At 44.5% G+C, this 16,596-nt stretch overlaps 1 protein-coding gene across 3 annotated transcripts in view; it reads right to left on the bottom strand.

Annotated features, from left to right (window-relative positions):
• The window catches only part of VEZT (vezatin, adherens junctions transmembrane protein), a 373,255-nt gene that overhangs the window by 271,688 nt on the left and 84,971 nt on the right, over positions 1-16,596 (bottom strand). For all 3 annotated transcript variants that reach the window (XM_069629813.1, XM_069629814.1, XM_069629815.1), the window contains exon 2: positions 12,839-12,973. In XM_069629813.1, the coding sequence (XP_069485914.1) occupies positions 12,839-12,973 (135 nt within the window). The remainder of the gene's footprint in view (positions 1-12,838; positions 12,974-16,596) is intronic.

Genomic DNA, 16,596 nt, shown 5'->3' with positions numbered 1-16,596 from the left:
ACACCATTCGGTATAGCTTTTCTCATACCAACATCTGCCTCAAACCCGCCATCACTCTAACTAAACACTGCTGGTTACACACCCCCCAGCCAGGCGTTCTCCTCAGGCCCAACGCAGCCACAATCGGTCTGGATAAATCCTGCCAGAACGAACACATACTATTGACCTCTCAACCACTACACCCATCGCTAAGAAGCAGCTATTTCACGAATGACACACCAGCTGCACACCTATCCGGTGCTCACACGCACCTTTGACTCTCTCTACTCTCTCTACTGACTTGAACTTCGGTTCCCAAGGGCGTTCAACCTACAAGCGCCTTCAAACCACACCAATGGTACATAAGGCGTTATATAAATGCAAAGTAACATAACATAACAGAATTGTATAAGAATGACATGTCATGGCTACAACCCAATTCTGACAAAACTGCCCCCTGCAAAGGTATCAAAAAAACCTATGAAGAGAAATAATCAATGGTACCATGACCTGTTAAAAACCCTTAAGAAAAGTTACTGAAAGAAAGAAAAAAAATGGTGGAAGACCAGAAATGTCAAAGATAATCGCGAGGCAGAATTGTCCTTGAGGGTATAATAAAAAAATACATTATTCTTCAAAATCCCTTTGTCTACAGAGGCAAATGAGTCTTGCTGACGAACCGACCTAAAGCATTGTTTGTGGCGATTAGAAACTTTCCTAGTCCTACATGCATCATTTCTAGCTTACCCATGTCACGTAAAATGGTCAATGAGTTCAATGAGTACTCTGGAAAAATTCCATCTGATTAGGACCAACATTGATTCTCAAACTATTTCTCAAGAGCCTATTTGGAAATTGAAAAAGCAAACTCTGACGAAGTCTACCTCCCATAAATTTGCATTTTCGCCGGCAAACCTAGAAGTTGTTGCCAATCTGGTAAGTAAACTCAAACCCACCAACCTTAGCTACAACCCCATTCCAGTATAACTGGCTAAGCAGAATGCGCATGCTCTTTCTGGGATCGTCCAATTATTCGTAAACGTCTCCTTAGCCCAAGCGTGTGTTCCACTAGATCTGAAAAAATCCTTCCTCACTCCACTTTTTTAAAAACCTACATTCGATCGCAAAACTTTGTCAAACTACCGTACAACCGGTGGCCTTTTGTGGGCCAGTAAGATTTTGGAAAGAATTGTGGCTATACAGTTTCAGAGCTTTTTGGAAGGACATAATATCCTGGACTTATATCAGTCGGGATTAAAACCAGGCCATGTCACTAAGACAGCACTTATTGCCATCTGGGACAACCTTTTAGAGGCCACCGACTAAGGCGATGTCAGCATGCTTGTGATGCTAGACTTGTCCGCAGCCTTCGACGTAGTCAATTCTGACATTCTTACCTCAAGACTATCACTGTTGGCACAGGGGTCCAATTACGCTCTGAAATGGTTCATTTCCTTTTTAACGGCCCGTTATCAGCAGGATAAGGCAGGCCAATATATGTCTGACTCACTACCAGTTAGTTATGGAGTGCCCCAGGGCTCCTCTTTGTTCCCGTTGCTGTTTCACGTCTATTTCCATCCATTGCTGAGCATTTCTCCCCCAGTTTGAATTACGATATCATTCATATGCCGACGACACACAGATCTATGTCCGGCTAATGCAACAACTGGAGGTAATGGATCGAGTCCTGTGCTGTGCCGACAGAATAAAACATTGGATGCTGGAAAATAAGCTCCAACTGAACTTGTCTAAGACCGAGGTTTTTGTATTTGGTTCCAAAAAGAAGTTAGCAAATGCTGCTCCACTTTGCCCCATGTCCAACGTTATTCGGGGCCCCAAAAAAGTTTACTCAGACGATGAAGAACGTTGGCTGCATATGGCAGTCAAGTATGAACTGCAATTTACACATTAACCAAATTGTTAAATCTGTGTATTACCAACTCACATTGCTAAAGTCACTACTGCCTCTTATTTCCGAGAATGGCCGCTCAAAAGTGGTTGGAATACTTACAAACTCAAAGTTGGACTATTGCAATGCCCTACTTAGGGGTATCCCCAGATTCCAACTACAGAGACTACAGGTCACCCACAATTCTGCTGTTAGACTGGTCTTCTCACTACCAAGGAAATCATCTGTCGCGCAGTTCTGCAAGAGCCTTCATTGGCTTCCAGTAAAGCAGAGAATCTTGTTTAAGACCCTATGCCTGGTCTTGAAATGTATTCATGGCCTGGCCCCGGCAGATCTCTCATCACAAATGGTTACTCATGGCCCTAATCGACCTTTTCCATCCATGGGGGAAGGCCTTTTGGTGGTCCCCCTTTCCAAGATTGCAACTTGGGGTGACAGAGGCTTTTCTTCCATGGGCCCTCTGTCCAGGACCCAACTCCCACTGGATTTGCAAAGAGCTGAATCCCTGTCTCTTTTCAGGAACTATTGAAAACCCACCTTTTTGTGTAACACCATCCGTTTGAATAAATGTGTATCAAATAATGATCAGTGTGGCTATGACTCTCGTCAGCTGTTTATCATCTGTGCCCAGATCCTGCTTAGCTCCCTCTTTCGATCTCTGCGACACAAATCCCAAAATCAAAATAAAATCATACCAGCACACGTTCAGGCTCCAGTACCTTTATGGGCCGATACTTGGTGTCAATCAGCCCTGGCAAGCTAGTGATACAGAGGCGTGGTCTGTGGTACCTAGTCCACCACTAGGCGCGATACACCCTTCCTTATAGTACTGTTGCAAAGGTAAGAGACCTCAAAAGTAATAAGAGACATAGGGTAAGCGAGTAAAGGGAAAGTGCAGAGAGGGAACACAAAGGGCCACAGAGCGTGTCCCACTGTGGTAAGGTGTCAAGGCATTAGAGTTCTTATTCTTTCATTTCTATTTCGGATTTCTCCATTCACAACAATATTAGCACACAAACAGAAAGGTAAAAGAAACATCAATAGGCTAAAAACACAGTGCAGCCTTCTCTAAATAGACTATATATAGTGTAGTGTCATTACATTAGACACGCCACCTTATTAATAATAATAATTATAATAATTTGCATTTATATAGCGCTACGAACCCTCAGGCATCTGAGCACTCCTTATTATTACCACAGTGTGGGGTGCTCATTAATTGACCTTGGATGGATGAAAGGCTGAGTTTTGGCATCGGCAGGCTCTGCACGGATGTCAAAGCGAGCGCTCTACACGCGGTGCTATCTGACCGGCTAGTAGTAAATATAACAAAGGTAATAAAATCCAGCTTTCCAATGCCTGAACCATTATGAGATCTCAGGTGTAAAGCAACCTGGCAAGATTATATAAAAACAATAAATCATCACAGTTCATTAGAAAAGACATAAGGCTCGATTCACAGAAGCGTTTTATAATGGCGCAATCCCATGGGAAAACGTTCTGTGAATCAGGCCCATAAGATTCAGCTGCCTCAGAAAGAAAGGTTTTAGGCATTTCTTCTGCTCATTTCAATAGCGCGGGCAAATCAAGAGCAGCAAGTCTTTAAGCTTTCACAACAACATAGGCCAATGTCATGCTTTACTCAAACAGTTGGAAAATACAGGAAAAACATCTTTTCTTGATCAGGGTTTCTGCTGCAGAGTTATTTGTAGAGGAGGCTCCTCTCCGCATGGAAAGGACTTCTTGATCGGGGTTTCTGCTGCAGAGTGATTTGTAGAGGAGGCTCCTCTCCACACGGAAGGACTTCTTGATCAGAGTTTCTGCTGCAGAGTGATTTGTAGAGGAGGCTCATCTCCCCATGGAAAGGACTTCTTGATCGGGGTTTCTGCTGCAGAGTTATTTGTAGAGGAGGCTCCTCTCCGCATGGAAAGGACTTCTTGATCGGGGTTTCTGCTGCAGAGTGATTTGTAGAGGAGGCTCCTCTCCACACGGAAGGACTTCTTGATCAGAGTTTCTGCTGCAGAGTGATTTGTAGAGGAGGCTCATCTCCCCATGGAAAGGACTTCTTGATCGGGGTTTCTGCTGCAGAGTTATTTGTAGAGGAGGCTCCTCTCCGCATGGAAAGGACTTCTTGATCGGGGTTTCTGCTGCAGAGTGATTTGTCGAGGAGGCTCCTCTCCACACGGAAGGACTTCTTGATCAGGGTTTCTGCTGCAGAGTGATTTGTAGAGGAGGCTCCTCTCTGCATGGAAATTGCTTCTTGATCGGGGTTTCTGCTGCAGAGTGATTTGTAGAGGAGGCTCCTCTCCACATGGAAATTACTTCTTGATCGGGGTTTCTGCTGCAGAGTGATTTGTAGAGGAGGCTCCTCTCCACACGGAAGGACTTCTTGATCAGAGTTTCTGCTGCAGAGTGATTTGTAGAGGAGGCTCCTCTCCCCATGGAAAGGACTTCTTGATCGGGGTTTCTGCTGCAGAGTGATTTGTAGAGGAGGCTCCTCTCCACATGGAAATTACTTCTTGATCGGGGTTTCTGCTGCAGAGTGATTTGTAGGAGAAGCTTCTTTCTACATTGAAAAAACGCCCCCAATAGGGTCCCTGCTGCACACAGATGTGACATGTGTTGTGGTGAATCTTCTTGGGTCTATGCGATTATTTCGATACAAAAAAATACCATAGCCGACAATACTGAAGGTACTTTTAATTTTGCAAATTTCACGCAATTATATGGAGGAGGAGACCCCCCACAGCCCCCTCATACTTTCCATACATTATTTATTACCCTAATTCCTCTTTATCTGCATCTATTTATGCTATGTATCTGTTATACCAATACGTTTTTAATTAGGGATAGTTCCTCTCTGCAGGGAAAGAGCTCACAGACTACATATGCCCCCCGACCCCCATTCTAAAAGACTCCGGTGAATGAAGATTAAAACAAGGTCCATTCCAGACTATAAGCACTATAACTTTCGTGGTTGAAATGTAAGTGTCCAACACATATACAAGGAGCTGTACTATTTATCAAGGCCTTTCCTAGTCCATTATGGCCGTAATTAGGCAGGAATGGTAGAGAAAGTCTTTGAAATCTAATGGCTCAGAGGTCTCAGACAGAGTCAGGTGCACGGGCCACGTGCTTCTAAGAGTGGTCAATGGATGAGACAAGGGCCAGGCTCTCTTCTGAGGACAGATATGCTTTGAATACAGCCAGTCACAGCTTCAGCTGCAACTGCAAGTCCGCGATCTTCGACAGAAGTAGTGCCGCTCATTTAGGTTAGCCCCTAAAAAAAAATCAACGTGTTTGTCACTCCATGCAGAGTTGTAAAATGCGCTCCATGTAGCAACGCCATTTCCTGCGATGCATAATGCCGTGGAGATTAAGCAGCAACATCATTTCAAACTGTTAACATCACACTGAGGCTAAAAGAAGAAGCGAGCCTGTTGCAAGCCATGGTAAGGAACTTTCATTAAGGTAAAAGGAAAGGTTACGGGTCGGCCATTTTTAAAAGTTCACCTTCACCACTGGGGTTCCTGGGAAGGGTGAGCGCCTCTGAATTACAGATGGAGGCAGAATGTTCCAGAGGAGGGCCAAACCCCTCCCTCCATATACCAAGGTTTGAGCGAAAGCATTGTTGGAATAGTACTAGGAAGCTGCAGGAGGCTGTTTTCTACTTATTTTAACTGTTGATTTATCAGCCTGCTCCCAGTCCACACAGCACTGCGGAGGCGGGGCCGCTGAGGATCACGTGCCGTGGTCACGTGACTGCCCAAGGAAGTTCAAATTTGCATAGTAGCCACCCTGGCGGCAGAAGCCCGAAGCCCTGGCGGCAAAAGCGCTGACGGCAAAAGGGCTGGTGCTGTTTGGCTGTTTGGCTGGCGGATGCTACAGTAGAGTAAGCTTTATTTCATTGAGAATACTGGATTGTATTGCCTATATATCCGACTCAATTACTTGGTCCAGACTATTTTTCAAGTTCCTGATTCTGCATTGATATTAGCTGTGTGTCGCCAGAGACTGCAGAGTTGCAGACTAACCCTAATAACTGCAGACTCTTTGATCTGGCCACACGCTCTTTCAGATCAAGGAGCCTCGCACTTAACATAACAATTCTTGACCTGCATTTATTTATATTTTATTTGTTTTTTTAGAAGTTTATCTACCTCCTCTGCCCTAAGGTTTGTTTTTAACACTTCGTTCAACTATGAGATCCGGCTTACGCAGTCAAAAAGGCTCTTCTATGTTACCCGATGCTATTTCAGTGGACCCTGTTGGCAGCACCCAACCACCTCACACAACGTTTAAGTGCTGGCAACCAGCTAGTGGTCAATTAACTACTTCTAATACTCTCTGTGCTGCACCGCTACCCGGGCAAACCATCTTTATCCCTAAAAGACGGTTTGTCATGTAGCCTTTTTACAACAAAGCCCACAAGTTCAAACTACAAGGAATGTCCCCTTGCTGCAGCTACTCCTAAAGCTATGATTCATAACCCCGAGGCCGCAGATGCTCCTATTATTCCACCTACTCCTAATAATAAATTACATCATAAAACTCCTAGACAATTAAAACTAACCCAGCCGGCACCAGGACAAACATTTATGGGGAAATATATCCTGAAAGCAACCTCCACCAGCACTGAAATTAAACTACCCAAAGCTTTTAGAAGCAATGCTATGCTGGATCATTCAGCAATGACTACACAGGCTTTCTTTGCAGGAAATAACAACATCACTGACATCAGTATAATCGAATGTGCGGAAAAAGCGATGATCTTGCCCTCTGCTGTCGAATTTCCAGTAAAATTCGACTTCACCGCCTCAAGTGGGCTTGTCTCAGAATACACCAACTGCCTTAACTAATATCATTGAAGGCATTGACTCAAACAATGTTGACCCTGCTGAGAAAGTTCATGGGTCCCCAATCAGAGTCATGCAAATTCTCCACGTTTACACCATACTCTGAAAGACCTGGATGAACGGATCCGACTGACTCATCCGACAGTCTCAGCCTTAAACGTGGTACTCGGCTCATTAGTTGAGCTGTACGATAAAGTTTGGGCTGAGCCTAAGTCTGTCCAAAGATCAATGACGGATCTTAATCTGAAAATTGATTGCATAGGCACTGAAATATTGGTAGACCTAACCAACAAAGTGGATTGGAATGGAACTGAAATATCTCAGAAGCTGGGTGTGCAAGATCCCTTATTGGCACCACAGGGCGAAATTACTGTCCCAGTACCTGTGCAAGTACCTTTAACTACATCACATATCATAGAGATATCTGATAACATCTCTACACTAGAAGCTTCTAACAATGCCATCACTCATGAACAAGCTAAGTTGGCACCACCTGCTGGCCCTTGTATTACTATTGCCTCTCAACCCTGCATAACCAATCCTATACAGAACATTTCCAACCCTATTTCTAACCCAAGTCAGCTTCCACCCACTGTGACTCCAGCTACATAGGAAAGTGCTCTTAAGCATACTGCCCATAAAAAAAATCTTAGCACCACGCAAATCGCACCTTATTAAGCGGAAAATAGCTACAAAACAATCCAATCTACTATTTGCTAAAACCCCCGCACTTATCCCACTGATCTCGAACTTAGGGTCTATCCCTGAGGGGCAGCGTCTTTGTGCTCCTGCCTAACCAAGGCCAAATTGGTCAACTCTACTACCCAAACTGACTGCTGCAATTTACCAAACATCCAGGCACCCGATATGCAGGAAAGATGTCCTTTACAGAAACACTTGGTCCCCTTGAAAGTGGTTGGCCCAGAAGCCCTAATAGCCTCCTTAACTGCGAACCTGTGCTCTACATCTGTTCTACATCAACGATGCGGCACTGGTAAATTCAGGACTTGTGAAGAACTCCCTATGATAACCGCTGTGCCTCAGGTTAGAAATCCAACCAAGGTCCAAGGACTTTCGGAAACAAGGATTGACCACATTTTTTCAATATGTGGGCCTATCCAACTTCAACCCCCCACAAATAAATTCCCCAACCAGCCCTTGATCCCTGTGCTTCCATTGAACTTAGGAGCGGAGTGGGGGCTGCTTCAGGGGGATAATATCCCAGCAGTTTCTACACATCCAACAATTTCGGCAGGAATCCGAGACCTGGTGGAACGGTTGCATAAACCAACTGCTAGGCCTCAGTTTTCTGAATCTGTTAAAACGCAAGGCTCTAATCTAAAGGGACACCAACATTTATCTGCAGGATTTCTAAGGCGTCAAGAAGGCACTAATGTCCCCAAACCGAAACCGCTGCATTTGGTAAAAATTCAGAGGTTGCTAGAGCTGGAAGCTCCAATCTGTTTGAACAGATGTAATGTCCTGAGCATTTTCTCTGAAATTCCAGCGCTCTCTCTAAAATCTTCTAAAGACATTGCTAGAGTGGCTTTTCCAGACCGACATTTTCAAGATATCTGCTTGATTCTTCTTGCCTCTCCTTACTCAAACAGATTCTTTGCGGGAATTGGGTTTTAAAGTTGAATCTGCATCATTGTGGGAAACGTTGCCTCAAGGGCCTCCCTCTATACAACTATCAGCTAAACCATTGGTGGCCAATCTAGACGGCCCTGATACCATGTTTAATCAAAGAATCCTTCCTAACCAGCAGGATAAGGAAGTTGATTGGGCCACCATTATCTCCACCCTGTGGCAAAACCTTGTGCCCTAGGCTAACACCCCCAAGGCCAGATCTAAGCTCCTTTTCGGATCTATGCTTCAAATCTTAGAACTCTAGAGGCAACCAGCATTTATTTACAAACTTGGAATGCCTACAGCTGCTGAGAGATGCCAATGTTAATTGTATTCAGGAGACCTGGATGACCTCGACTCCATTCTTAGATGGTTATCAAATCTTTGCCCAGCCTGCTCGACATAATTTGGGAGGTAGACCATCTGGTGGTCTAATTGTCGTGGTGGATAATTGCTCTGGTCTATATGGCAGTGCTCTTTTGGGTCTCCCATATGGGGCTCTGGGTGTTGATCTTACTTCTTGTAGTGGACAATTGAAATTGCTAATCATTAACATCTATTGGCATAGAGGTGTGGGAGAAGTTGAATTGTTTGTGTCCACGATCACTCGGATTATCCTAGATTGGGTGCTTGCTAATGACTCAGGACATGTTCTACTAGCTGTGGATTTAAATTGCGATTGTATACTGGAGTACTCACCATGGGAAATTTGTGAGATGAATATTTCCAACTTGTGCTATACGAGGAAGAAACGGGATGGCTACACCTGTTATACTGGGTTGGGTAACACAGACCTACAACCCCTGCTAGGCCTCTCACAATCTTTGCTTGAAAATCCCATTTGGCATACCTGGTGGCGTGAGCATTCCTCCTCTATGCTCGATTACATATTTGTGGATGAATACTTACATTTAAGATGCTCACAGTTTGAAATCCACATGAATACCTGGAGCGATCATAGCATACTAACGGCAATATTTAAAACATGCCATTTGCAGGGATCCTATCGTTCCCAACTTTTGTTTACTCCTAATTCATCTGGTACTGCGGTTTGGTGGACTTCTAAAAACATTGACACCTTGAACCTTAATTTGAGGGCTTTCCGACTACCAGACTACTTATGACTGCAAAATGGAAACTTAACACCGATATGGTTACATCTCTGGTACGAGCAGCAGTAGATGATTTCGGTAATCACTATGCACGCCCAACTCCAGCTAGTAGGCATCCACATTGCTATAACTCTGACCTGGCATGCCCCTACGCGTAGGTCTCATTAAAAAGGTCAAACAAGCCTACAAAAATGATTGCAAAACAATTAAACATCAGTTATTACAACAGGACTCTGAATGAATGCTCCAGGTTATTATGAAGGCAAATGTTGGTGCCTTCTGGTCCATTGTTAATGGACAGGACAGCAACCCAGTCATTGCCCTATTAAACCCAATCGCGGAACAAGGCTGGTTAGATTTCTATTCCAACAGATTCGCTCCAAACCCATTGCAGGGAAACAATCACTCTGCGAACTGTGATACTTTAGGCCCTCTCACTAAATGGGAACCCCCGATTGAGGTTGATACGGTGCTAGACTTAATTCTGAAGTGTAGAAAATCTAGAGCACCTGGCTCAAATGGGCTAAATAATAACACCTTCAAAGCTGATCCTAATCTTTGGGCTAACCTTCTATGCCTCGAGTTCCGAGACATCCTACAATCTGGGGTATGCCCCATCTCTTGGTCCTCTGCACATATTATCCCAATTTTCAAATGCGGCAGTAGGTCTGACCCAAAAAATTACCGGCCTATTGTGTTAATCGATGCAGACTGCAAAATCTTCTCTGACTTTCTCCTTTCGCATTTGAAGGATGGGAAAAAACAGCCATCCCTTGAGTCCTTTCCAAACAGGCTTTCGCAAATCCCATTCTACAAACATTAATGGGATTGTGGTTAAATGCATTCAGGTGGCTGCCTGGACTTCTGATAGGGTCCCTACTTGTATGGCCTCTGTGGATCTCTCGGCAGCCTTTGACTGCGTTGACCGCAACAGGCTATGGTGTAAACTTTCTGCCTGGGGCTTACCAAGGGGACTAATGAGCCTTCTGGAGGGTGTTTACAACAACTCGGGTGTAAGAATTCGGCTAAATCAAAAGGGGGACAGGTCAACCGTGGTCCACACATTTCATGGAGTTAGACAGGGGGGCGTTTTAGCCCCATGGGTGTTTAATCAATATGTTTCTGACGTAGCGGAACACTTACTAAAGGAGGGCCTCTTAGCACCAAGACTTGGCCCTGTGAAGTTTATATGGTTGGCCTATGCAGACGATTTTTTTATTATTCAACCTTACTAAGGTGGGGCTACAGCGCCTGTTAGATGCATTTGCCAACTATGCTAAGCTAATTGGCTTGAACATTAACCCTGCAAAAACCAAAATCCTTGCGTTATCTAAAGGTCCTTGTAGGAAGAAAATCAACTCCTGGAATCTGGGGGGCGTAAGAGTTACTGGCTCCACCTACTTTAGCTACCTTGGCTACTATGTCGGGGCAAGTAGAGGCTCTACTCTTGATTAAAGCTAAGGTACTTGCTAGGCAGATCCTTAAAATCGATCGCAAATATGGCCTATTCGCCATTAGATCTGCCCTTATTTTTTTCGAGGGCAAAATAGCCCCGGAATTGATATATGGTCTGGAGTTATATACGGGATTAACCATCTCCAAAATTGATGTGATTGAAGGTGACATCTGGAGACGGGTCTTACTTTTACCCAATGCGGTCCCTTTGGCTACGGTTCGATTTGAGCTAGGCTATATCTCTTTAAAATCTCAAGTCTACTGGTGGATGCTTACGCTCTATGCCAAACTCAAGGTACCTACACCCAACACCTTATATGAATGTGTTGGGAATAATATGAATCGATCCAGCTTCTTATCTAAATTTGCCAAGTTGTGTGAATCTATTCTGTGTAACAACAGCTCAGATTCAGTACAGCTAGCACCTAACCCTACAAAAACTAAAAAGAAGTTGTGGGAGTACGATTGGTGCCTGACCATGCATGCTTTCCACTCATACAGCTCTATGCTTCACCTAGCACATGAACATAAGAAAAGAGGTACTCTCTCTCCAGTTCTCACGATTTTTCCCAATCTGGCCCATCGACAAGTCCTACTTAGATTGCGTTGGAACATTCTCCCAACATTGGACACTAAACTGAGGTGGAAACAGATTCTGGTGACAGATAGCCTCTGCAGATTTTGCCATCTAGTTCCTGAAACAGCTAAACATCTCACCTTGTTCTGCACGCAACTTAAGGCCCTCACAGATTCCTGTTTGAATGCACTAAAATCTCTATATTTGGGTCTTCCAACTGAACTGGTATGGCAACACTGCCAGTGTATTCAAACTACTCGCGAGGGTCTGGCTCCGTCTAGTTTCATTCGTAATCTTCATTTGGATCGCACGTGATTGACTGCTTACTCATGTGTATAAATACACAGGACTCTTTTAGCTATTAATTCCTAGTATCCCAAGGGATTACACTGTTTATGCTAAATTGCTCACACATTAATTGTAAATTAACTTTTCTCTATGTATTGATACTTTTTTGATTGATTTACTGTACTTTTTCTTTTCTCTCTTCGTAAAGGTTTAATAAAAGCATACACAACTAAAAACAAAAAACAAGGTTTGATTTCTATCCTTAGTGACATCGCCCGCCCCAAATGACATTATGCACAGAGGTTTTGTTATGTTACGCAGGAACTATGCAGCGCATCGCAATGTGCGAGTATTCCTCTGCAGAACCAGGGGTCTCAAACGCCCAGATATTCTTAGAAGCAGAATTACACTTTAATTCCATAAAGTGGTATATTCTCTTACATTGTTACAAACACAACCCTGAACACAACTTGCACAATGATAAACCGCCAAGGAGCCTACTATAAGTTACATTAAGTAACGGGGACCAATGCAGTCTGAAATCCTGATGTAGGGGTGCCAACGCTATCCAAAAACGTGGGAGCCCAGAGGCTATGCAAATACATATGTGTCCTCTGGCACGGCACAGGGAGCTAACCCGTGTTTGCAGACTCTCCTGCACGGGTAGCTTACGACAGAACAGGATGTTTACGCCATGTTCGCCCTCAGAAGCAGTGCCAACACATTTTTGGCTACTATACCAATTTTGTAAGCCCAATAACACGACTGTGGTTTCCTGATGCCATTTGAACTGTGTTAGTGTGTGTGTGTTGGAGCTATTTTAATTGGCATCATTTGTTGTTTTTCTATATAGCGCACTCCTAAATTTTCATTATTTTAATTTTTTGCCCATTATATTTGTTTTTCATGAAAAAAAGTTCCAAATGTTTCGATAAAAAGCTTTGGTGGTAGAATTATTATTTTAAAGTGTAGTCAGACAGTTGCTACAAAACAACACATGGAAAGGTCAGACAGAGGCAATGAGAAAGCTCACCATTGGCATCCCGAGGGCATCCTTGGTTCGCGGGCCCTCCTCGGCTCCGCAAGGCTCGACCTCCTGCGGCACCGGCTGGCATACCTCAAAATCAGTGTGGCCCAAATCCTGCAGGTAGTGGTATAGCGGAGAGTTCTGAAAAACAAGGGGTGGAGGGCACATAAGGAAAAATAAGCCATAAGAACTATCAAGAAGGGGTGAGAGTCCACAGCACTTGCTAGCATTGAAAGCTGTGCCACTGAGCAGCAAGCACATATCCAAGGTGACACGCGGCACTGCGACCGGCTGCGCTACCAAAACGTTTCAGCACCAAGTCGCAAAAAGGGAACATTATATTTGTTGTCGCTTTTGCCTCAGCATCAAATTGCACGGTTCTACGTCATTTCATCGACATGTGCAATTCAATGTTTTTTTACGAGTATTTTTTACTGAAAAAAATCTCATCAAAATCGTTTTCTTTTTATTTTTGGAGGATTCCACCCCAAGCTCCCATCCCCTATTGTTTTTTTACCTATCCCCGACACCAACATACCTTATATACACTTTTCCAACCTCCTCCCCAAAAATTTCGATGAGTTCTTTTCAGTAAAATGTACTCGTAAATAAAACATCGAAATTGCACCGGTCGATGAAAGAACCTTATACCAAATTGCACAAGCTTCTTGTTCGTCTAAAACTTTCATTAACAGGTCTCATGGTAAAAGCGGTCAAATTCCAGAATCACAAAATTTGTGGAGAACAAATGATGCTGCAATCTTCAGCAAACTGCTGGGGCGTGATCTATTTTCAAGCCCAAGGGCCATCTTTCGCGCTGGAACACTGTGGAGCAAGGACAGACACACCTTGGCAAGGGGCCATCTCTTCAAACCCCTTGAGAGGTTTAATATTCCAATGTTTTGTAATGTAGGAGGGAGAGATGAAAGCATGTCAATAGCACGTATCAGATCAGGAAGCCTGCCTGTCTTGGTTGTGGTTTCGCAGCAGCGGAAACCACATTAGTAATTGGACAAGGCCAGAGCAGACTGCGTAACCACAGAGGCAATTCAGACGCATTGAAATGCACCATTTATTTGCAAACCTTCCTCTATTACGTGGCTTTTGCCATATAAAACTTAAACGTTGGTTACTATACATCCCAAAAAATTGTTGAAATTTAGTAACTGTTTTTTTTTTTTTTTAAATCTTAATTTCTTTTCAGGTGCAACAACAATGATTACAGGCGTAACCAACAAGCAGATATAATTAAAACATTTTGGATACGCATTTCAATAGATGGTTCAATGAAGGGTTATTGAATTTCAATGCGGTTTCTTCTGGGCTCCGCCAGCACGTGCCGGTGGCCCAGAGCAGTGGGGCAATAATATGTTAGGGTTGGCTCCTGTGCTTGAATGTATGCTGTGCCAGGATTGATGTCATCATCAGAATGTAGGCTGCGAGTGTGAGGTTAGAATGTTTAGAGTTGAATTGGTTCTAACCCAGGCAGTTACAATATGTGAGCCTGGGTGGTGGGAGCCAGTGGGCTCATTATCCCTGATCCTCTTGATCTCTCAATTATCTGATGACATCTGATCCTGTAACTAAGAAGCTAATAAAGTAACCACTAAGAGTACCTGGCCTGAGTATCCTGAGTGTCCTTTGGAGTGAACCCTATGACCAAGGGCTGGTCATAACAATTGGCGACGAGTATGTCCAAGGTATGGTGAGGGAGGACCTTGACCTTGGAGTGGACATCATGTGAAGCAAAAGAGTAGCAGATACCTGTGTGATGTCATGTGAGAGAGGAGAAGAGACTCTGCTGCGGGGGGTGCAGGCAAGAGGACAAGTGACTGCAAGGAGAGAGGGAGAGCCCACTGCCCCCATGGACTGTTTAGCGCCCACCACCCAGGGCTGGAAGGGACAGCCTGTCCGAGGAGACCCCTGGGGAGAGGGGAGAGTGACTTGCTGGAGCCCAGGAGTCATTAGAGGCTGCCCAATATACAGGAGAATGGAAGTACCCAGGGTTGTTTGAGGCAGCCACCCAGGGCTGAATAAGGCAGCTTGTCCCAAGGGTTCGCTGGGATGTGAGTTTCCTGCCAGTGCCAGGCGGGATCAGGAGCGGCTGACAGGAAAGTCACCCTGGCACATGAGGGGGCATGAGCGCCCAAGCTGGGTTCCCAAAAGTTGATTAAAACAGGTTGTGTTGCTGTCAACTAAGCAGCAAAGTGAGGGTGTATCCATCATTGGAGGGAAGACAGACACTTTCTGTTAAAAGAAATGTTCCTACCGGCATGCTGTATCAGTTGCATGTACCTGCGGGTTTGTGTCTGGTCATCCGCTCGGGCGGCTATCGTCTGGCGGATTGGGCTGGAGTGAGAGGAGGTGGATTCCTGTATGCTCCATTTGGCAGACGGTATGGTACCGTCTGGCCGTTGGTGTTGCGGAGCTCCGATGGGCTCCCTGGATCGAGGGCGACTGATGACGTCACTCGAGTGTCAGTGGGTGATGGTGATCGTTTCGAATGCAGCTGCGTCAGCTGTTGGAGCTGCTCTTGTTTGGGACGCGCAGCAACGAGAACGAAGTCGATCTGAACATTATCCGATCTCTGAGTAAAGCACCTATCAGAACGTGCAGCGTGACCAGGAAGTGAGGTTCGCATTTGTATCGAGAAGTGCTCCGCATGTTAATCTGCCTTGGAAAAAGCAACGTGACGACATGGGGAGGAAGTCTGCTCAGCGTGTTCAACGTTTTCAAGCGGAACAACCTAAGTGGACCGGAGGCGCTTTCAGTTGTTTCATGGGGGCTGATGGAGCAAGGCTGCCAAGTGGAGAGTAATTGAGTGCGGTGCTTGGGTGAGCAGTCGGTCTACCCATTAAGTAAGAGCAGAGCGCGGCGCATGGGGGCAATTTAGAATGCCACTGTTATTATTGGCAGCGAGCTTGTCACATGTTATGCCTAATCATTGCAAATTGGGACATGTAGTTGCAGGAGTTGCAACAAGGTGTTGGTACTACATGCTGATGTTATTTGTATATAACATGGAGGGTTTGAAATGTAAGAATGTCAATCTTTTGGTTTGGTGACAATGATTAATACTTTTAGCTGGTAGCATATTTAAAGGGCATATCATCCATACTGTCGTATGTTTAGTTGTAACTTATTGGATTTTGCTTGAATGACTGGTGTGAGAGGTGTAGTACATAATCAGAATGATGTCATCAAGTGATGTCATCCAGTGATGTCATCCAGTTCATGCTCAGCATAACACATTTGGAGGCATTTCAGCGATAAGTTAACATATAGGCAACATGGACTTTTAGGTTTGAGCTAAAGTTGATAGCCACATTGGCATGTCAGGATGTGTTGTGGTTAGTGGTTTGCATGAACATGTATGTGTTCTGGGTGCATGATCAGAGGGATGACATTCATTTTGGTTTTAGCATAACGTTTCGAGGCATTTTAGCATTAGAGTTGCCTGTGCTTTGGCAACATGGACTTTCAGGAAATGTTATCTCCAATGCGCCCTGCAATTTACAATGTGAAAGTATTTGTCAATGCAATGTGTAGTATAACCATTTTGAGGCATTGCAGTGGTATATATTGTTATGTGTGTTGTGTTATTGATGTTCAACCCAAGATTTCTGCTAGAGCGACTGCAGCGCTGACTAGCAGTTTTACATTCTATGTACGGGTTTGACTGTATTTGATGTCGTGGTGTATGTTTTGACTTGAGTGGGAGTGTGGTACATGACCTATAGTTGGTCAAGGAACCCTGTGGGGTT

Source organism: Ambystoma mexicanum, chromosome 12 (genome assembly GCF_040938575.1).
Source record: "Ambystoma mexicanum isolate Mex_15411 chromosome 12, UKY_AmexF1_1, whole genome shotgun sequence".
Classification (NCBI taxonomy): Eukaryota; Metazoa; Chordata; class Amphibia; order Caudata; family Ambystomatidae; genus Ambystoma; species Ambystoma mexicanum.
Note: the sequence above shows the minus strand (reverse complement) of the source record. Positions and strands in the feature narration are given on the sequence as shown.